Here is a 21,767-nt window from a genome sequence, read left to right on the forward strand (position 1 = left end):
CGTCCGAGTTCCAGGAATCCAAGGTATTTTCATACAATTGAACAAACTGAGGTTGTATCTTACCTGAAAGTCTATGGAAAGGACAGTCGAGGCTTTGCCAACCTAGTGCCTTCTATATGTTCTAGACCAGGGGTCAGCAAGGTTTATCTTGCCTGGGCCGGATCAGTCCTGCCAAGATCCGTGGACCGGATTGTGCATGCACATGACCTGCGATTTTTGGCATCTGCACATGCACAGACGCGATTTCCGGCGCTGCGGAAGTGAGTCCCTGCACCGCGCTGGTTTACCGCAGCATGCGAGTGGGCAGCTCAGTTCAGGGGCAGCTCGTGGGCTAGTCAAACGACCTCAGCGGGCCGCTTTTGGCCCATGAGCCTTAGTTTGCTGACCCCTGTTCTAGACTACAATTCCTTTTGCCTGTAGCCAGCACAGCTTATATCTGAAGAAAATCAGGTTGGCATAGGATGTGACTGATCACCTGTTTGCAAGCTTTCACAAAAAGCTTTTTATACATCACCTTGTCTTCTGCAGACTATTCTGTGGCATGGCCTAGGCTATTCTCTTCTGCACTGTCTCCTGACTAGCTGATAGAGGCTGCAGGGAATTCTTACTCTTTAATGGGGAAGCTGGGTGGCCCGGAGTGCAACAGGGTCATAGTTCTTTGGCAATAAACCTAAGATTTTCATTGTCTTAAATAACTTACGTGGGATGTAATGATAATCTATCCACAGTGCAGGCCATTCATAAAACTGAAAAGTGCCTCTCAGTCCAAGGAATTAGCTTTCCTCAAGAAATGTTTGTTTTAGTAGAACTCTATAGAGATGTTTTTCATTGAAGGGATTGTCAACAAAGGGTATTAAAAAGTTTTAAAGAAACTTAATTATGAGGTGCTCTACTCCATCTAGTTAAAGCAAACACTACTCCATTATGCTTAATTATAAGCTTGCAAGCATTTTAGATTTTTATTTATTTATTGTATTTTCAATTATTTAATTCTAACTCGCCCTGTTCACCGCTATTGAAAGGGTGAATACAAGCTTTAATAAGTAAATATAGTAACACAGAAGATTAAAATCTAAAAGGCTGAGAATACTTTTGCAGGCAAAATACTGATAATGGAAGAGGCAAACATGAGCTTCCAAATTTGCAAGGTTCTTCTCTTGCTTTTTGGGGAAAAAATCCAAATCTAGCTATTTTTAAAAATTGTTTTTATTCAAGATTTTCTTGGGTTACCAAAGTACATACAGTGTCTCTGCTTTCAGTTCATAAGAGTCCTTTTCACAGATCAGTTACATTCAATGTGAGACAGAAATGTTATAGACCATGGGTAGGCAACCGATGCTCACTAGAAGGACAGATCCTGAAGCTGAGGCTCCAATACTTTGGCCACCTCATGAGAAGAGAAGACTCCCTGGAAAAGACCCTGATGTTGGGAAAGATGGAGGGCACAAGGAGAAGGGGACGACAGAGGACGAGATGGTTGGACGGTGTTCTCAAAGCTACCAGCATGAGTTTGACCAATCTGCGGGAGGCAGTGGAAGACAGGAGTGCCTGGCGTGCTCTGGTCCATGGGGTCACGAAGAGTCGGACACGACTAAACGACTAAGCAACAACAAGGCAACCTAAGATCCAGGGGCGGCCCAATCACCTTCTCAATCTGGCTGGGAATCAGCGTGTTTTTACATGAGTAGAATGTGTCTTTTTATTTAAAATGCATCTCTGGGTTATTTGTGGGGCCTGCCTGGTGTTTTCACATGAGTAGAATGCATGCTTTTATTTAAAATGCATCTCTGGGTTATTTGTGGGGCATAGGAATTCGTTCATTATTATTTTTCAAAATACAGTCTGGCCCCCCACAGGGTCTGAGGGACAGTGGACTGGCCCCCTGCTGAAAAAGTTTGCTGACCGCTGTCTTACATAGTGCATGGGCAAGGTTACTGTTTCAGTGTCACGTGGGTAGGTTCTTTATCTATTCATTTATTAGCTTTCGCTGGCGATGAGAGGGCTTGCTTATTTGCCTTAGTTTTTACTACCATCTTAATTTCATCAAAAGGGAAAGTACAAATCAATCCCCAAACGGAGCATGTTCTACAAATCTCCTTTGAAGGAAGTGAAGCACAGAAGTATCAATAATACATTGCTGATTTTATAAATGCTCACAGCTGCACACGTGAGGTATCGTATGTAAAAGGATTTTATTTTCAGACAAAATGCTTGCAATAAATTCATCCAAGCTGAAATTTCATCATTTTTCTGGCAAAACCACTTGGCAATTCAATTTAGTGATGCGGACTTAGCCAATTACTTATGCACTTAGCCAATTGTAATTAATTCAAGAAAGTGGCACGGTGAAGTGAAACAGCAAGCAAAGGCTGCTATGCAGTTTTCATTCATTTAAATGAGGCTTGTGCCTAAGTTTCACAAGACACATTACAGCAGTGATGGTCAAACTTGGCCCTCTAGCTATTTTGGGACTACAATTCCCATCATCCCTGACCACTGGTCCTGTTAGCTAGGGATGATGGGAGTTGTAGTCCCAAAACAGCTGGAGGGCCAAGTTTGGCCATCACTGCATTATAGTGTCTGGCAACCAGTGTCCAGCAATGCTGAATGCAGTTAACGGATGTACCTACTGATTATTCCAATTATGATACCTGCAAAATAATACAAATATTGAAGAACCATTTGAACTCTCCAGTTAAGAAGGATAAGAAGCTAAAGAACTGTTTAAACTCTCCTGTTATGATGGTCAAGAAGCTGATTAATAATAGAGATTAGCGATTTAATTTGATTGGAAACAAATCAAACACTATCAACCACCCAGACATCACATGGGTGGAAACACATCCCATTGTGGCAAGTAGTGGCAGGTTGGATCACAAATCACCTTTATAAAATGTGCATTTATTTTAAAATTAGGATGAAAAAAAAATGTACAGCAAGGATGTGTTTTTTTAAGTCCTCAGTTTATAACACTAGCATTAAAAGTTTGTATCCCCCAATAAAATCTGACAGGTTTCTGGTTACCATACTGCTTTTTTCATACACTGATACCTTCAAGTTTTAGTTTCCAGCAGGTGTGAAATGAGACAGCAATACATGCCTGCAAGGCTTGTATTGCTAAAGTTACACACCTTGCTGTATAAACGATCCCAGTGGAACTGCCCTATCTTTCAGAATCGTTTCAGATATCACAAAGTAGCAGAGTACAACTACCTCTTCTTGCTCAATACCCCCTCCAGGCTAACGTTGTGATGTCTGATGATAGATACTACTTGATAGATTCGCAGGAGCCTCTTAACGCTATCAGCTCAGCAGCTGCCAAACTAGTTCATCATCAAACAAGCACTTTTCAAGATGTCACAACGTTTAGGACAGAGCAATCCTGGTTAATCCCAAAGTGTTTGCAGCGATTAACTTCGCTTGTTTTGTTTTTTAAATGTCTGAAAGTGTGCTGGTGTTAATCTAGTAGCTCAGAGGAGTACCAATCAGGTATCTGGTTAAATCCCACACTTTTGCCACTGCTTTGCTGACAGAAAACATGACAAAAATGTTGGAGTGTACAGAGGCCAACAAATTACAATGAAACATAAAAAGGATGTGGCCGTTCACCCCATGATGTTGCAAGTCCTGTGCACAGAGGGATCTTTATATTTTCTCCTCCTTCCCAGGCCCATCCAATGTGTGTGTGGACACAAGTAACTTGACTAAATGGAAGGGATGATCTAGATGGGAATATGGAAGGCAGGCAGCGTTTTCATGTGTGCAGACAAGCAGGGGAAATGGGACTCTAACGGGACTCTGATATGGGTGCTGCACTGTCTTATGGGGAAGGCTCACGGCTTTGGAACATTTTTTTCCAAGTTTAACTGTTTAAAACTGAATTAGGAGCCAGAAGCAAGAGCACTCACAAGTCAACAGCCAAACAGGAGGAAAATCTCCACAGGTGCTGTAAGAGCAACCCGCTCTTATTCTCAATATTAATGCAATGTGTTTTGTATTTCTTCAGGATATTTTCCTTTCACGATTCCTTCAAAACATAGAGGTTTCCTTCTTTCGAGAGAGAAAAGAAAACAACCTTTCTTTTGAAGGAGTTGTGAAAGGAGGGGGAAGGAAACTGGCGGGAAGAGCACTTAAGAAGCTTGCAAATTCATTAGGCCAGTTCCGGGGGGGCGGGTAGGAATGATCTTTTTTGTTAACACCTGTTAGACATCATGTGCCAGACAAAGATTTGTCATCTGTGTCAGTTGCATATCTTTTCCATAAAAAATTGTCATTTTTCTTCCAAAGAGACTTCTCGTCATCTTCTTTCTTCTGGGATGAAGTGACGGTAGAAGCTCTTTCGCACAGTTTCTCTATGACTGCCACGTCTGTGAGTTTTTCGAGGCTCTCATCATTTGGTTCATTCAGCATGTCCCAGAAGTCTTTTGGCCGAGTTCGTGCTTTTACTGCAGGACCGGTGAGAGTCTTCCTAGGTGCCTCTGTTGGTCTATTTTCATGGCTCTTGAAGAGGTCGTTTAAAATAGAGATGTCTCCTAGCATGTCTGCGAAAGAGCTTTTCTTGCACATTTGAGCATGTCTGCTTTCTGGTGGAGACAGAAAGGGTTCTCTTGGTGACTCCATCCCCTTCAAGTTTGGCTGTCCTTTTGCAGACAGCCCCTCAATTATTCCTGATTTACTGCTTAATGAGTCAGATGCCATAAAGTCCTTGAATGCCTGGCTGTTTCTCCTACTAACGCTATCTTGGGTAATGACAGTGGGCAATTGTTTCTCTTCCACATTATGGCACACAGCAGCCTGTATGAAGGGGTGAAATTGAAACTGCTTTACTTCTGCGTCATGTCCTTCTTGGCCGCAGAGATCTGTTGAAGACTCAGACTTTGATTTTCCACGTTTAGAAATTGCCTTTCTTTTTCTAAACGGGGTTCTGTGCACATCTCCTTCCTCACTTCCTTCTGAAACAGATACTGGAACATCAACTTTTAATAGGTCCTTTAACTCTGGATATTTAGCACTGTAAAATTCTTTCAGCATTTTCTGCCTTTCTTCTGATGTAGTTTTGATAATATGCTTGGCAAGTTCTTCCACTGAGGCCTTCTGAAAATGAGATGCCATTTCTTCAAACTGTTTCCTACAGCCATCAGTGAAACAAAGCATAACTAATTATCCCAATAATGTAAAAAAATAAACAAAAAAAATGGATGGATATCTTACAACATGAATCTGTAACACTAATTTCCAGGTGTCCAGAAAAAAGAGAATTCAGAATTATTGCCAAGCCATGGTTTACAAAGCCTTAGTTTACAAAAAGCTGATATAACATGGTTTGCAAAAACATGAGGTGAAATTCACCTAATGAGTCCCAGCAGTGGAAGTCCTGTGGGACTTTTCCTCCTCTCCTCCCCCCATTTATTGGCTAGACAATAAAAGTTCTTCTAAAAATTGCAATTCCAACCATTAAAAGGAGGACACAATTCCAGCAACACTAAACTACTATGGAAAAATTTCAGGATACATCAATATTATGTTTTAAACATGATCACCCTAATAGAAAACTAAAAGAACCGACATGCTCTAACTTCTCAGGAAAGCTGAGCAAACCTGACTGAAGGTATTTGCAATGCACCATCAGAACTGCTCGTTTTGCTGTCTTTCCACAATATTTTCTGTTGTTTATTCCCAAAAGGTTACACACTTAAAACCACAAAGGCTTCAAAACAATACAGCTTTTAAACATAACATTATTGTAATGGTTCTAGGGGTTGCTCGTGCGTAAGCCTGTGCCAACACCTGGCTGGGTTGCCTGAGTGAACCTTTCCTGTCTGGACAGCCACTCTCTCGTGGCTGTCTCAATCGCTGGCAGAATCCGTCAGTGGGCGTTTCTTAAACTTCTTCCAGCAAAGAAGTTCTTTGACGCCCAGTCTCCTCCTACTCTCCCTGCGCGGAAGCCTTCTGCGCAAGGAGGGCGTAGGCAGTGAAGGACCCTTCCTCTCCCCGCTGGTCCCCGGCAAGGAGTCATGTGACCGCCTCTCTGATTCCCCCATCTGCCCCCCTTCTCCACTGGAGCTAAGCTGATTCCCTTCCCCAGAAGATGGGCTGCCTCTCCCAATGCCGGGACGCTCTCTGGGATCCCTCTGGAACTTGCTCTCTCCCTCCGGCACTGATGGCAGTTCCCTGACAATTATTAATAATCCCCACTGAAAGCTAAAGTTTATATAAAGCAAAGTGAGAAAAAACAGAAACGGAGGTCATTTTTGCAAATTGTATTCTTACCTGCGGATTCTTTGGGGTGTTTTTCCAACCAGGAAGGCAATGGCGCCAACTCGGTGAACCTCCTTCTTCTTTTGACAGACAGGATGTCTAATGTAAAGTACTGAAGGCTTGCTGGTTTCATTTGCTGAATTATCCTTTTTGGTGTTGTTCTTCCTTGAGAAAGCTTCCCACGGACTCTTCCTGCTTTTCTAAACCAAATGTGAAATATAACATGTTAGTCGTTTTTCACCTAACTTTTCTCCTATGCTCCTTGCTGAGCTTCGGTTTTGGTTTTTGTTTTTTTTACAGGGGACAGATGTGGCCTTTTTGAGTTGTTAATGTCAAGGTCCCCCAACAGCTGTTTGATATTTCTATTAGGAAATCGGACTGCTATGTTTTAATAAGTGATGACTTGTCCCTGGAGCCCAAACATGTCAAAAAAATGCTCTGTGAAAAACCATCACTTTCAACTGTCTCTGTATTCAGTATATAGTTAGGTTGCTGACACCAAAAAAAGGTGCCTTCTAAAATGGGAGAGGGAGAGCTAGTCACTGAGAAACTGGTCATGTACACTTCATTATTATGGTCTCATTTATGCCCCACTTTTCCACAACAGGCTGCATTCAAGCAATGTACAAAAACTATTATTATTATTATTATTATTATTATTATTATTATTACTATTACTATTAGTTAGTAGCACATTTATTTAAATATTAATAAGTTGTACATTCATAAAAATACACTATGCACAATTACAGTAAGAATAAGAATAAAAAGTTAATAAATATTGGCTGGTGAAATATAATTCAGATTGCAGAGTAACATCATTTTAGGAGATGTTTCAAATGAGGCAGGACCAATTTCTTGCTATTTTTGCCCCCAGGTTTCTCAAAGCAACCTGCACAATGAAAATGGAAACAACGAAGACAACAACAGCAGCAGCAACAACAACAACAGTCATCTAAAATAAAATAAAGTATGTAAAATTTAAAATACAATAAAATTAACTGTAAGAAGTCTGAACACTGCAAACTAAGCGACACCATAAAATTAAAACAAGAATGGTAAGCATTGAAAGCCAGTCTGACAGGAGTAGCCCAGAGTCTGCAGAGGCTTTCCCTGGTGCTTATTGTTGTTTAGTCGTGTCCGACTCTTCGTGACCCCCTGGACCAGAGCACGCCAGGCACTCCTATCTTCCACTGCCTCCCACAGTTTGGTCAAACTCATGCTGGTAGCTTTGAGAACACTATCCAACCATCTCGTCCTCTGTCGTCCCCTTCTCCTTGTGCCCTCCATCTTTCCCAACATCAGGGTCATTTCCAGGGAGTCTTCTCTTCTCATGAGGTGGCCAAAGTATTGGAGTCTCAGCTTCAGGATCTGTCCTTCCAGCGAGCAATCAGGGCTGATTTCCTTCAGAATGGAGAGGTTTGATCTTCTTGCAGTCCATGGGACTCTCAAGAGTCTCCTCCAGCACCATAATTCAAAAGCATCAATCCTTCGGCGATCAGCCTTCTTTATGGTCCAGCTCTCACTTCCATACATCACTACTGGGAAAACCATAGCTTTTACTATACGGACCTTTGTTGGCAAGGTGATGTCTCTGCTTTTTAAGATGCTGCCTAGGTTTGTCATTGCTTTCCTCCCAAGAAGCAGCCGTCTTTTAATTTCGTGACTGCTGTCACCATCTGCAGTGATCATGGAGCCCAAGAAAGTGAAATCTCTCACTGCCTCCATTTCTTCCCCTTCTATTTGTCCCTGGTGCTTACATGTTCCAATAGTAATATAACATACCTCACTGAATAGCAATTGCAGTTTCTGAGCAGCCTTCAAAGATCTCCCTGCATATCACACATTTCAAAATATTATTTATTAAGTTGTGTACCAACATTACCAACAGTTTCAACTTCTCCCTTTTCAGCGCAGTCGATCCAGAAGGTCCAGGCTATAGGCTGCAACCCACAGTCTCCTTGATCAACAAACACATACCCCAAATTTCAGTTAGCTACACCCCCGCCTAAATTGTCTGCTGTGCCACAGAAAACTTTGCTCTTTCATTCCCTGGTTCTATTTTCACCCAGCCACCTGCCCTGGTATCCCTGTTAACCCACAGAAGGGTGCAGCCCCTACAGTGTCAATTCACAGGGGATGCAGACATTTAGCTAAGGATGGAGCTTATGGTATGGCAGCTGTAGCCTCACAGATGGGCTGCTGTCTATAGACTCTGGCTGCGGTGAGCTATGCATTATCATGAGGGGCCCTGGTAAGGCTTGTCTCACCAATGTAACTTGACATGAGCCAACAGTGTGACGCGGCAGCTAAAAAAGCCAATGCAATTCTGGGCTGCATCAATAGGAGTATAGCATCTAGATCAAGGGAAGTAATAGTGCCACTGTATTCTGCTCTGGTCAGACCTCACCTGGAGTACTGTGTCCAGTTCTGGGCGCCACAGTTCAAGAAGGACACTGACAAACTGTCCAGAGGAGGGCAACCAAAATGGTCAAAGGCCTGGAAACGATGCCTTATGAGGAACGGCTAAGGGAGCTGGGCATGTTTAGCCTGGAGAAGAGGAGGTTAAGGGGTGATATGATAGCCATGTTCAAATATATAAAAGGATGTCATATAGAGGAGGGAGAAAGGTTGTTTTCTGCTGCTCCAGAGAAGCGGACACGGAGCAATGGATCCAAACTGCAGGAAAGAAGATTCCACCTAAACATTAGGAAGAACTTCCTGACAGTAAGAGCTGTTCGACAGTGGAATTTGCTGCCAAGGAGTGTGGTGGAGTCTCCTTCTTTGGAGGTCTTTAAGCAGAGGCTTGACAACCATATGTCAGGAGTGCTCTGATGGTGTTTCCTGCTTGGCAGGGGGTTGGACTCGATGGCCCTTGTGGTCTCTTCCAACTCTATGATTCTATGATTCTAACTCTTCAAAGGAATACAGTGGTACCTCGGGTTAAGAACTTAATTCGTTCCAGAGGTCCATTCTTAACCTGAAACTGTTCTTAACCTGAGACACCACTTTAGTTAATGGGGCCTCCCACTGCCGCCACCACAACGCGATTTCTGTTCTCATCCTGAAGCAAAGTTCTTAACCCAAGGTACTATTTCTGGGTTAGCAGAGTCTGTAACCTGAAGCGTCTGTAACCTGAGGTACCACTGTAATGGCACCAACTGCAGGGTGACCCAGCAAGGCATAATCAGAAGATATATGCAATACAGTTCAGAACTTTTTACGTCTACCTTGGTTAGGAGTCTTTCTTTTTCACTAGAGATTTTCAGGGCCAAACCAATACAACTAGATTTATGGGAAGGACATTTAGAGGAGGGAGTGGGAGGAGTTGTTTATATTATTATTATTATTATTATTATTATTATTATTATTATTATTAGTGGTACCACCGGTTGTGGATGGGATCCGTTCCAGAGCTCTGGTCGGATCCCGAGGTTTTCGCAACCGGAGGGACCACTTCTGCACATGCACGCATGGCGGTAGAGCGCTTCTGCGCATGCGCGTGCGGCAAAACCCGGAAAAATACTTCTGGGTTTGCCGTGTTCGCATCCTGAAGGATACGCAACCGGAGGTGTGTGTATCCAGAGGTACCACCGTATTATTACTTATTATTATTTATCTGGCTGGGTTTCCCCAGTCACTCTGGGAGGCTCCCAACAGAATATTAAAAATGTGATAAAACATCAAACATTAAAAACTTCCCTAAACAGGGAGTTGCCTGGAGCACCATCTATCCCGTAAGTTGGGTTTCCAAAAAATCTCTTCACCATAGTTACCACTTCCCTCACGTACTTGTTTTCCCCCTAGGCTAGCAATCTAGGGCTGGATTTCAACCTGGGGACTCCAGTTCCCGATCCACATAGTTTTATATCAGCCACTCTAGAATCAAAGGTGTATTAACATTTAATAATGGTATTAATGGGAAACAGACTAACCAGCATATCACCTTTCAAAGATTTTGAAAACATCAGAATGTTCATTTATTCATCTCATTCATTAAACAGTGGCAAATGCTTTGACCAACACATATGTTTAAATGCAAAAGGTGTTTTTTTAAAGTCTATTTGGAAAATAGCCAAATTTTGTGTTTGTAATGGAACAAAATTACTGGTAAAACTAATACTGTTCATTGTAAATAAATACCCAGATGGCACCCATAATTGGAAAAGGACAAAAACAATTCTAAATGTGTCTAAAACGGTTTTGTGTTCTTCCCGCTACCTCAAGAAACTTTTCACAAAATCAACTATTAGAAAATTTCTCCCTGGAGGGTTAAAAAAAAAAGTTGCTGTAAATACAGTATCTTGCAAGTTAAAAGCAGAGCAAGCTTCAAGCAATCATGAATTGCCCTTGAAGTAGCTTTACTCAACTTTCTAGATAAAATCCACCTGGCTAAACAGACCCACCAGCAATGTCTGTTGATGCAGGATTTCTAGGTCAAAAAAAAGTTTTTAAACTTTTAAAATGCAACACATCCATCCAAACTAACATCCAGACCATTTTCACAAGTGACAATCAAGTACAATGGTACCTCGGCTAACAAACCCAGAAGTAGTACCTCGGGTTAAGAACTTTACTTCAGGATGAGAACAGAAATCGCACGATGGCGGCATGGCAGCACCAGGAGGCCCCATTAGCTAAAGTGGTACCTTAGGTTAAGAATGGTTTCAGGTTAAGAATGGACCTTTGGAACGAATTAAGTTTGTAACCAGAGGTACCACTGTATTGAGAATTGGCATAATTTCAAGCTGGAATGTGTGCAGAGGAGGGAAACCAAGGTGATTGATTGTCTGGAAACCATGCCTTATGAGGAATGGTTGAAGGAGCTGGGTATGTTTAGCTTGGAAAAGAAGAGACTGAAAGGAGATATGATGGCCATCTTAAAATATCTAAAAGATGAAGCAAGCTTGTTTTCTCCTGCTTCAGAGGCTAGGGCCTGAACCAATGGATTCAAATTACAAGAAAGAAGATTTTGATAGCTCAGGTGTACAGCATGAAACCCCTAATTTCAGGGTTGTAGATTCGAGCCCCACACTGGGTGAAAGATTCCCAGAATCCAGGGGTTTGGACTAGATGACCTTCCAACTCTACAAGTTTATGACTAAACATCAGGAAGAACTTTCTGGCAGTAAGAACTGTTAAACAGTGGAACGGACTCCCTTGACAGGATGTGGACACTCCTTCCTTGTAGGTTTTTAAGCTGAGGTTGGATGGCCTTCTGTCATGGATGCTTTAGTTGAGATTTTTGCATTGTAGAGGGTTGGACTAGTTGAACCTTGGGGTCCTTTCCAACTCTACAAGCGCCATACTCTCATATCAACTCAAACTATACTCAACTATGGACAGAGAGCCAGTGTGGTGTAGTGGTTCAGAGCGATGGACTCGTAATCTGGTGAACCAGGTTCGATTCCCTGCTCCTCCACATGCAACTGCTGGGTGACCTTGGGCTAGTGACACTTCTCTGAAGTCTCTCAGCCCCACTCACCTCATAGAGTGTTTGTTGTGGGGGAGGAAGGGAAAAGGAGAATGTTAGCCGCTTTGAGACTCCTTAAAGGTAAAGGGACCCCTGACCATTATTAGGTCCAGTCGTGGCCGACTCTGGGGTTGTGGCGCTCATCTCGCTTTATTGGCCGAGGGAGCTGGCTTACAGCTTCCGGGTCATGTGGCCAGCATGACTAAGCCGCATCTGGCGAACCAGAGCAGCGCACGGAAACGCCGTTTACCTTCCCGCCAGAGCGGTACCTATTTATCTACTTGCACTTTGACGTGCTTTCGAACTGCTAGGTGGGCAGGAGCAGGGACTGAGCAACGGGAGCTCACCCCGTTGCGGGGATTCAAACCGCTGACCTTATGATCGGCTATTCCTAGGCTCTGTGGTTTAACCCACAGCGCCACTCACGTCTAAGACTCCTTAGGGTAGTGATAAAGCGGGATATCAAATCCAAACTCTTTTCTTCTAAATGAAATTCTGATCCTCTGCATAGTACAGATTCAGAGGTGCACTTGTAACAAGGCAACAGGTCAATCAAAGGCAAATCTTCCTCTATTGTGTACCACATGGGTAGGCAAACTAAGGCCTTCTAAATCCAGCCTACGGAAGGGACCAGGAATCACCATGTTTTTACATGAGTAGAATGTGTGCTTTTATTTAAAATGCATCTCTGGGTTATTTGTGGGGCGTAGGAATTCGTTCATTATTATTTTTCAAAATATAGTCTGGCCCCGAACAAGTTCTGAGGGACAGTGGACCGGCCCCCTACTGAAAAAGTTTGCTGACTCCTGGTACCAGCTTCTGCTTCCCAGTAACCACCTTGCATTGAGCTAGATTATCAGAGACATGATAATCTGTTTGGTTGCCCATCTCAGACCCAAGAACAGAGTTGTACTTATTTATGCAACACTTGTTTGCACCACGGTCCCGACCATCTCTGAAGTTCAGAAAAGGCTTCATCTCCAAATTCTAATCGTTTTAGAAATAGTTCAAACGTTAAAAGCCAAAGCACGTATCATCAGATTAAACGTCAGCACAACAGCCCCTCTAGCAAACACGAGTGGCTTCACCATACCAACCATTTTAAAAAACCCACAGTATCACTTAAAAGACATTTAAAACTACTATTTGTTGTGCAGTGAAACTGGGATGTTCAATAATACGGAAACACGTTTGTGGGGATTTTGTGCTGTGTTTTATTTTTGTTTCTTGTTTGACTCACTGTCATGGGCCAAAAAGACCATTGGAAAACCTATGGGCTGTGCATCCTCTTTCAGCTTTTTTGACCGAACCTAAGATCTGCACAGATGCTCTGCGCTCAAATCTACTGCAGCTGACAGAAATCCTTTTGTTTACATGACCTATGAAAAATACCTATGTAATACAAAATACAAGTGGCACAAAGGGTTCTTAATAACGCTACTTTTGTATTTACAGTACTCCACAGAGCCCTTAAACCTGCACTGGGCATAGAAAGGGCACGTCGTTGAACCCCGGGCTGACAGAATGCTTAGTTCCCTCATTTACACCACACTGCAATAACATAAAGAGGGGTTTACCATTAATCCAGGTTTTACTACAAAGCATCCTGTTATTTCTCTGTCAAAACACTGTCAAGAGTGCCAAGTGTCTGTCATCCAATTCAGGGGATTAAGTCTTCTTTTATAGTGCGATACTTGTACCAATTTATAAAAATACAGATATAGTTTCTTAGGGCTGGTCATAGTCTGTATTTTGGACTGGATTCACTCCGCAAAGGTTGAGTATGACAGCTGGCAGGAAGCTGAGGGGAGCATACATCCTCCCCCTTTTCAGTCACCACATTTCAGTTGCCATAGTGATTAATCCTCCATTCAATGGCTGTCTTTGTATATTCCTTTTCAGTAAAACTTTAAGTAAACTTAAGTTGAAAACAAGCAATTGATGGGGGGGGGGGGAGAGCCACCACATAAAACCAAGGTACAGTATTTTAAAAAGCAAATTAATTCTAATGCAGAATATTATTTCTTCAAACCTTTGAAATATATCCTGTTTCTTTTCATATAATTATTTTTCCTCCTTTTTGCTACCAAGGATAGGGATGGGTGGGCATTGCTTAAAGAGGATCTCTTACACATAGTGTTCAAAGGAGCCAAACAAGGGCCATTCCAGAAACCAGTAATTTCGAATTCTTATTTAGGCTGTTTCACAGAAGCTGTTTTTGCCAATTAACACATAAATTAATTAAGGAATCAAATAAAGAACCCAGACATCCAATTCAAAATAGATTGGAAACAGTAGAAGAGGATGTTTTCCCTGACTCCAGAAGGCTCAAGTTACTTTTATGTTGTTGGGGTTTTTTATTTTTCAAAAAAGGACGCAGGCAACACTTAAAGCAAAATAAATTAAAGGAAATAAACCTGGAACACCCAATATTCAGACCAGTCAGAATGCCATGGCTTTCCCCCCAACATAGCTGTAAGGTAAGCAAAGTAGAAATAAAAACTTAACAAATATTTAGTGGACATTTTAGTTGGCACACTTCAATTAGAAAGGATATATCCAGTTTTATTTAACTCTACCCCATAAGGGTATTCTTCCATTTTGCTCCCATCTATTCAATTTTGAATGGAAACAGCCATTATTATTATTATTATTATTATTATTATTATTATTATTATTATCATCATCATTATTACCTTAAAATGTTTTCAAATTAGATTTACCTCCTCAAACAATGACGAAACATACATACATAACAATATACAGTAGTACCTCGGGTTACATACGCTTCAGGTTACATACACTTCAGGTTACATACTCCGCTAACCCAGAAATAGTGCTTCAGGTTAAGAACTTTGCTTCAGGATGAGAACAGAAATTGTGCTCCAGTGGCGCGGCGGCAGCAGGAGGTCCCATTAGCTAAAGTGGTGCTTCAGGTTAAGTACAGACCTCCGGAACGAATTAAGTACTTAACCCAAGGTACCACTGTATTAGTATTTGCAGAAAGAGCAGTAGCAGCGCTGAAAGAAACTGAAGCAAGATAATCTGTAATTGATCTGATAACCACCACAGAGGCACCAACTCTATAGGCCTGAGGTGTTTTCAGCTCTGTTGGGATGGGGCTGAGGCACCCACAATCTGTTGTGGTTTTTTTTAAAGATATTTATTGAGTTTTTCCACCTTTACACATTAAAAAATCCAAAAGGAAAAAACAAAAAAGTTAAAAACACATAAAGTTTACAATCCTTATTTTCAATAACATATTTCCCTGACTTCCCCACACCCCCCTTCTTATATTCCAATTCAAATTGTTAATTCAACAAGTTCTTGTCCCCAATTTTTGACCTTTTTATATTTAATTTATTAAAAAAAATTTTTTTAACTTATAAACATCAGTATTTAAACATCAGTGCTCATTCTTAAAACTTTTTTCTAAAGTCGACCCAAATTCCCTTCCACGAATTCCCCAATTTTCATACTAATAACAAAACAAAATAAAAAAAACAGATTATTATTCTGCACCCTTTGGATTCCCAAACCCCACCCCCCGCTAGGCACCCACAATCTGAACGGGGCAGAGGGGGTGAAGCACAGCTCCTCTGCCCAGCACCTTTCTCACAATGGGGCGGCCAGCACCGTCCGGAGCATCCCGGGTGTGTTGCACCACAAGGGTGGGGGCCCTGCAAGGCTGCCTGGAGTGGCGGCAAAAGGACAGTTCCCCTCTCTGGGGCGGCTGACATGGGACAGAGTGAAGTTTATAACATCTTCCCATGACCTAAAGGAGAATCTGCTACAGATGAAATTTAAGTTTATTTTCAACTGGGCAGTCCTCCAGACCACAAAACCTACCACAGTTCAGAGATTGCTGTGTTCAGTTTTTGGGGCCCAGTTTTCAGAACAATTTCCCGTTGCGTAAAACAGCTTATACAGGCAAGGACACCCACAAATCCTTTTATTAATGTAGTGTTAAATCTGAAATTTCAAAACTTTCAGGAGTCACACAAATCAAAATTGTTGTCATCCCCGCCCTGGAACCTATGCATCAGAAAAATCCCTCCTATAACCTGGTCCATTAATTCTTAGGCTACGCAACAGAGTTTGCAGCAAACAAGAGACTATGCTGCTTTTAGTACTGTACAGGCAACTCCCCATGTATGCAGGAGTTACGCTCCGAGGCACCACACGTTTAATGAAATCGCATATACTGTAGATTTTGGCGTATAAGACGACTTTTTAACCCTGGAAAACAGGTTAAAAAGTCGGGGGTCGTCTTATACGCCGGGTATGGGCGGCGGGCGGCGGGCTCTGCGCTAGGAGAAAGCCAGGCGGCGGGCTTATAACACAAGCCAAGATTTTTTTTTTGAAAAACATGAATTGTATGTAAAAGCAGATTGTATATAAAAGCAGACGGCTTAAGCTGCCCACGCACTTCATTTAGTGGAACCGAAAGAAGACTAACTTCCTCTTAGACTGTGCCCATTAAGAATAAGTGAATAGCCAGTAGAAAAAGATAAGAGACCAGAGCAGCCATGATTTCCTAGTTCATGAAACGTTCTTTGAGTTTATTACAGGGGCTGAGCTAGAGGAAAGCAGAGAGAAAGTGTAGACTTTTAAAAAAAATTATATGAATCATCAGCAATTAAACAGCGCATATGAAAATTAGCCGTACACTGAGGACATAGCAGTCAAAGACTGCAGAAAGATTAATGGCTTTGTCAAAGTATGTGGTAAAGGCAGTAAATGAAATCACTAGGCATTTCACCACTACCACCAACAGCCCTGAGGTTCCATTTCCTGTTCAGACTTCTGTCCAAGTAAGTATCTAATGCACATCAAGAATCTGGCAACTCCATCTCCACAGACGGGGTGGTGCATGTGGTGCCAATCCATGTGCTGGCAAGGTATGATTCTTAACAACCATTACCTTGTTGTCTCCTGCTTCTATCCCTGCATTTAACACTTTCTGGGACAAATAAGGTTAACATACAGTGGTGCCCCGCAAGACGAATGCCTCGCAAGACAAAAAACTCGCTAGACGAAAGGGTTTTCCGTTTTTTGAGTCGTTCCGCAAGGCGAATTTCCCTATGGGCTTGCTTCGCAAGACGAAACGTCTTGCGAGTTCTTGTGAGTTTGTTTCCTTTTTCTTAAAGCCGCTAAGCCGTTAATAGCCGCTAAGCCGCTAATAGCCGCTAAGCCGCTAATAGCCGTGCTTCGCAAGACAAAAAAACCGCAAGACAAAGAGACTCGCGGAACGGATTAATTTCGTCTTGCGAGGCACCACTGTATATTGCAGCCTCGCAATGTAAGTGGCTTGCAAAGGCATTGTTTGAGAAATGATGCACCGTAGCTTTAAAGGTTTTCTTGCACTGGTGTATTTATGCACTGGTGAACTAAGTGGGCAGGATCATGAATAGAGATAGCAAGATAGGGGAGGAAGATCCGATGGTCCCAATGAGGACTGTGTGCTCAGATAGCAGCTGGGTCACAAAGGAAAAACTGGAGTCAGGGTCAGAGATTGGAGGGGCAGCAAATCTTCAAAAAAGATTCTCATTTCTTCTCTTCTGTGAGCTTTTGCAAACCTGTAGGAGCCTTCAGGGATCTGTGTGTGACTATAGAGCTGATATATCTGTATACTTATACTACTTTGAGCATTAATATTTTTTATAATTTAGAAAAACTACTAACTAACATACATTACGAACAGCAATGAAAGCATATTACTGGCTTATAAATCATTTGGAGACTATTTTGTAGTGAACAGCTAACAAGTCAAATAAATAAATATCATACAGTATAATTAATCTTATACAGCACATATAAATCTTAAAAATCTTATACACACACGCACACACACACACTGCACATATAAATCTCTGGCGGGATAGAGGTACAAAATAGTTGTTTAAAAGCAGATCCACAGCACATACCTAAAGCATTTCAGCAAACACTTTAAAGCATACGACTTCCCCCAAAGAATCCTGGGAACTGTAATTTCAACCTCACAGAACTACAATTCCAAACATCCTTAAACTACAGGCGCAATGTTTCACTGGGCAAAGCTGTGTGCTTCACATGAGTGATAGATGTGCTTAAAATGCATTGTGTGGATCTGCTCTTAGTATTGGCACATGAGGAGGAAATAGATGAATTGCCTCATTGGATGTGTCACTATCAGTCCCACATGCCAGTCCTGTGAGCAAAAACTCTATCCCTGCAAAATGAAACAGATGCAGCTTTCCCCAATGCTGAATCCCTAATCTGGGAAAGCTACAGATTTTCCAGTCATAGCCTTCCCTGAAGCTTTTGAAGATGCAGAAACCATTCCACAGGCAACCCTACACACAGCTTAAGCACACAAAGAATGTGTAAATGGGAAAAGTACGACTGCCAACTTCTTTCTAGCTGTGTTTCCATGCCATTGACAGTAGCTGACAAAGAAATTAAGTAGGTCAGATTTTCCTCATCACTCTATCTCTCTGCTAGGAAACGCTTTCTTAATTTCTTCATTAAAAGCTATTGTTAAGGGCAGATACTGGTTCTTTAATCTGTATGACATGGCACTTGTGACAGTTAAGACTCTGAAACCAATTCGGGGAGAGTAACAATAGGTTGTTTCCAACAAAGTTGTGCCACTAGCACAAGACCTTCCACCTACACAAACAGAATTCCTCTTCTTGACTGGTGCAGCACCACCCAATCTATTAGTGGGTTTCTCCAAACCTTCTCCAGCAGATCTGAACAGGGTGGAAGAGGAGAGGAGGGACGGAAGTCCTGTTGCGCAGGTGAAAGTCCTTGCACCTAATGGGAAACCTCCATTGGGTACAACCTGATATTTGCATCAACATGTGAACTGCTCTGGGAACAAGAAAAGTTTTACAATACAGTTTTTGTGAAAGATGGTAACTGTCAGTTTGGCTGGGATTAAAAGCTTCTCTGACTTGAAAGCTGATCTCAGGGATGTCTCAGAAGAAAGGGAACCAAAGGAGAAGAGAATCTAGGGGGCAGGGGGAAGAGGGATTGAGAGAAAGGACTTCAGGCTCCAGGTTAGGGAGTCAAGTAGCATATGACTGCCATGTCAGACACCGAGAGCTCTCCTGTGTCTGTAAAAGCAGCGCAGAAGGAAGACGTTTGTCCGGTGCAGTTTCTACCACCACTGTAATGTTGTGGCCTATAAATCCTAAACTGGAAATAGAAGCCAAGAGACAAAGGAGGATGTGTGCTTAAATATATACAGTGGTACCTCTGGATGTGAACGGTACCCGTTCCGGAGCCCCGTTCGCATCCAGAAGCGAACGCAACCCGCGTCCGAGCATCGTGATTCGCTCCTTCTGCGCATGTGCATGACGTCATTTTGACCGTCTGCTCATGTGCGAGCGGCAAAACCCGGAAGTAACGCACTCCGCTACTTCCGGGTCGCCACAACGCGCAACATTAAAATACTTATCCCGAAGCTACTTCAACCAGAGTTATGACTGTACATTAATGAAATTAAGCAACACATGCATAGGAGACAGGCTTCTAGGTTGGCATGTATTATCAAACAAAAATAGGGAAATGGTATGCTTTTTTGACAATATTGTTGTTGACATCCATCTGCCTCAAGAGACAATGGCGTGTGCCTCTGGGGGTGAAGTCAAACCGCTGTGTTAGCAGCACCAAAGTGGCCTTCTCAGGGTGCAAGCCTGGGCAGCGTGCATGGAGGTCCTGGCTGCCCAGATGACAAGACCCTGGCCTCGCTGATGTGGTCCAAAGGAAAGCAGAGCATGTGCTTTACAATATTAGGTTTTTTTTAAAAAATGTACTGCAAACAAAGGTACACAACATATCATCCTTGGGATGTCCGTTAAATATTTCCCAGTGAAAATATATTTTATCTTTTGTAACGTATTATCCACCGAACTCCTAGCTCCCTTGATACAAAAATAGCAGCAAGCGCTTTGTTTGGACTCTGTCGGAGGCACCTTGTCCAAGGAACTAGGCCTTTGATCACTCACGGTTGTTAATATTGCAAAAGGCAGGTTTAAAAAGCAAGGGAAATACTGAGGTCGAAAACCAACAACAACAACAGAAAACATTCCGCAAATCCTTCTCTTTACCTTGGCAGGGCGCACTGCTACATTCGCAGGGAGCTGCGAAAACTGCTGCAGTTCAAACACGTCCTGCACCGCCCACCGACTCATCTGATTTTCTGCCTTGCTTGAACCAACCACATTTTGATTTGAGTGAACATACGACACTTCTGCAACATCACCTATCAGTCGAAAAAGAAACACAAGAATTCATTCATCTAAGGATACAACAAGATTGGCAGGTAGGCATTCAATGAAACAAAAGGAAACTTTGCACCAGCAGGCATTGTTAGGGGAAGATTGAGCCCTGAATCTCCTGCCCTTTCCCTCTTTTCTTTAAGTCCTCCTTTTAAAAAAACCACAACACTATTTGTATACAAAAGAGTTTTCTTTCTGAACTTTGGTCTGTGTTTGCATCTACACTTAAGCAAATTTTAAGCTTCGTGAGCGTGTTCTACAGCCTCTAAGGATCCTAAAGGTAAAGGTAAAGGGGCCTCTGACCATTAGGTCCAGTCGTGGCCAACTCTGGGGTTGCGGCGCTCCTCTCGCTTTATTGGCCAAGGGAGCCGGTGTACAGCTTCCGGGTCATGTGGCCTGCATGACTAAACTGCTTCTGGCGAACCAGAGCAGCGCACGGAAACGCTGTTTACCTTCCCGCTGGAGCGGTACCTATTTATCTACTTGCACTTTGACGTGCTTTCACAGTGCTAGGTTGGCAGGAGCAGGGTCCGAGCAACTGGAGCTCACCCCATCACGGGGATTCAAACCACCGACCTTCTGATCAGCAAGTCCTAGGCTCTGTGGTTTAACCCACAGCGCCACCCGCGTCCCTTCGCCACCCACGTCCCTTCTAAGGAGCCTAGCAACTCTTAATTCAACCAAATGTGCCTGGTTAGCAGAATGCACATTTCAAACCAACAACCTTGAACTTTTAACCTTTTAAGGAAGATTAACCTCTCTGAAGGTGAAACCCAACCCCCTTTTTGTGCTGTGCTGTGCTTGGCAGAGGACTGAATTGGGCAAAAGCTGTCCCTCCACCCAGCTCTGCTGGCGACCGCTTACAAAGTGATGCCAGCACCCTGTTCTGACAGCTCAACAAGCAGGTAGGCAGAAGAGCTGCTGCCCAGGGGAGGAGGAAGGGGGTGCGGTGGGTGTGGTCCACCCCAGGTGTCACCATTGAGGGGGGTGACAAAATAATATAATAATAATAATTTATTATTTATACCCCGCCCATCTGGCTGGGTTTCCTCAGCCACTCTGGGCAGCTTCCAACAGAATATTAAAATACAATAACCTATTAAACATTAAAAGCTTCCCTAAACAGGGCTGCCTTCAGATGTCTTCTAAATGTCAGGTAGTTGTTTATTTCTTTGACATGTGATGGGAGGGCGTGCCACAGGGCGGGCGCCACTACCGAGAAGGCCCTCTGCCTGGTTCCCTGTAACTTGGCTTCTTGCAGTGAGGGAACCGCCAGAAGGCCCTCGACGCTGGACCTTAGTGTCTGGGCAGAACAATGGGGGTGGAGATGCTCCTTCAGGTATACTGGACTGAGGCCGTTTAGAGCTTTAAAGGTCAGCACCAACACTTTGAATTGTGCTCAGAAATGTACTGGGAGCCAGTGTAGGTCTTTCAAGACCGGTGTTATGTGGTCTCAGCTGGATGGCACTCACTGCAGGGCTTGCAGGGCGCCTGAGCCATAAGTCTCTCCTACCCAAACTGTCTGCCCACTGCCTCTCCCCCAGCTGTAGGGCAGCTGTGTGGGAGGAGGCAGGCAGACTCTGGATGCCCCACGGCTTGCCCCGCCCTCACTCTGCCCCTGGGCGCGTCACCCCAGGCGCCCAAGCAGCTTTCTCCGCCGCTGCTGATGCCCACAGCAGCCAGTGGGAAGTCTGGAGGCAGGAAGAGATATAGGCAGGGCCAGTCCGAGATCCGTTAAATCCCAAGTCAGCCCCACTGCTCTCATGTGA

At 43.2% G+C, this 21,767-nt stretch overlaps 1 protein-coding gene across 6 annotated transcripts in view; it reads right to left on the reverse strand.

The window, feature by feature from the left end:
• Positions 1 to 4,208: 4,208 nt before the first annotated feature.
• ERCC6L2 (ERCC excision repair 6 like 2) overlaps positions 4,209 to 21,767 on the reverse strand; it is a 59,004-nt gene continuing 41,445 nt past the window's right edge. For all 6 annotated transcript variants that reach the window (XM_053408265.1, XM_053408266.1, XM_053408268.1 and 3 more), the window contains 3 exons: positions 19,828 to 19,982; positions 6,271 to 6,458; positions 4,209 to 5,128 (listed from right to left, as the gene is read on the reverse strand). In XM_053408265.1, coding sequence (XP_053264240.1) covers positions 4,210 to 5,128; positions 6,271 to 6,458; positions 19,828 to 19,982 — 1,262 coding nt within the window. In that variant the 3' untranslated portion in view covers position 4,209. The remainder of the gene's footprint in view (positions 5,129 to 6,270; positions 6,459 to 19,827; positions 19,983 to 21,767) is intronic.

This window comes from Podarcis raffonei, chromosome 11 (genome assembly GCF_027172205.1).
Source record: "Podarcis raffonei isolate rPodRaf1 chromosome 11, rPodRaf1.pri, whole genome shotgun sequence".
Classification (NCBI taxonomy): Eukaryota; Metazoa; Chordata; class Lepidosauria; order Squamata; family Lacertidae; genus Podarcis; species Podarcis raffonei.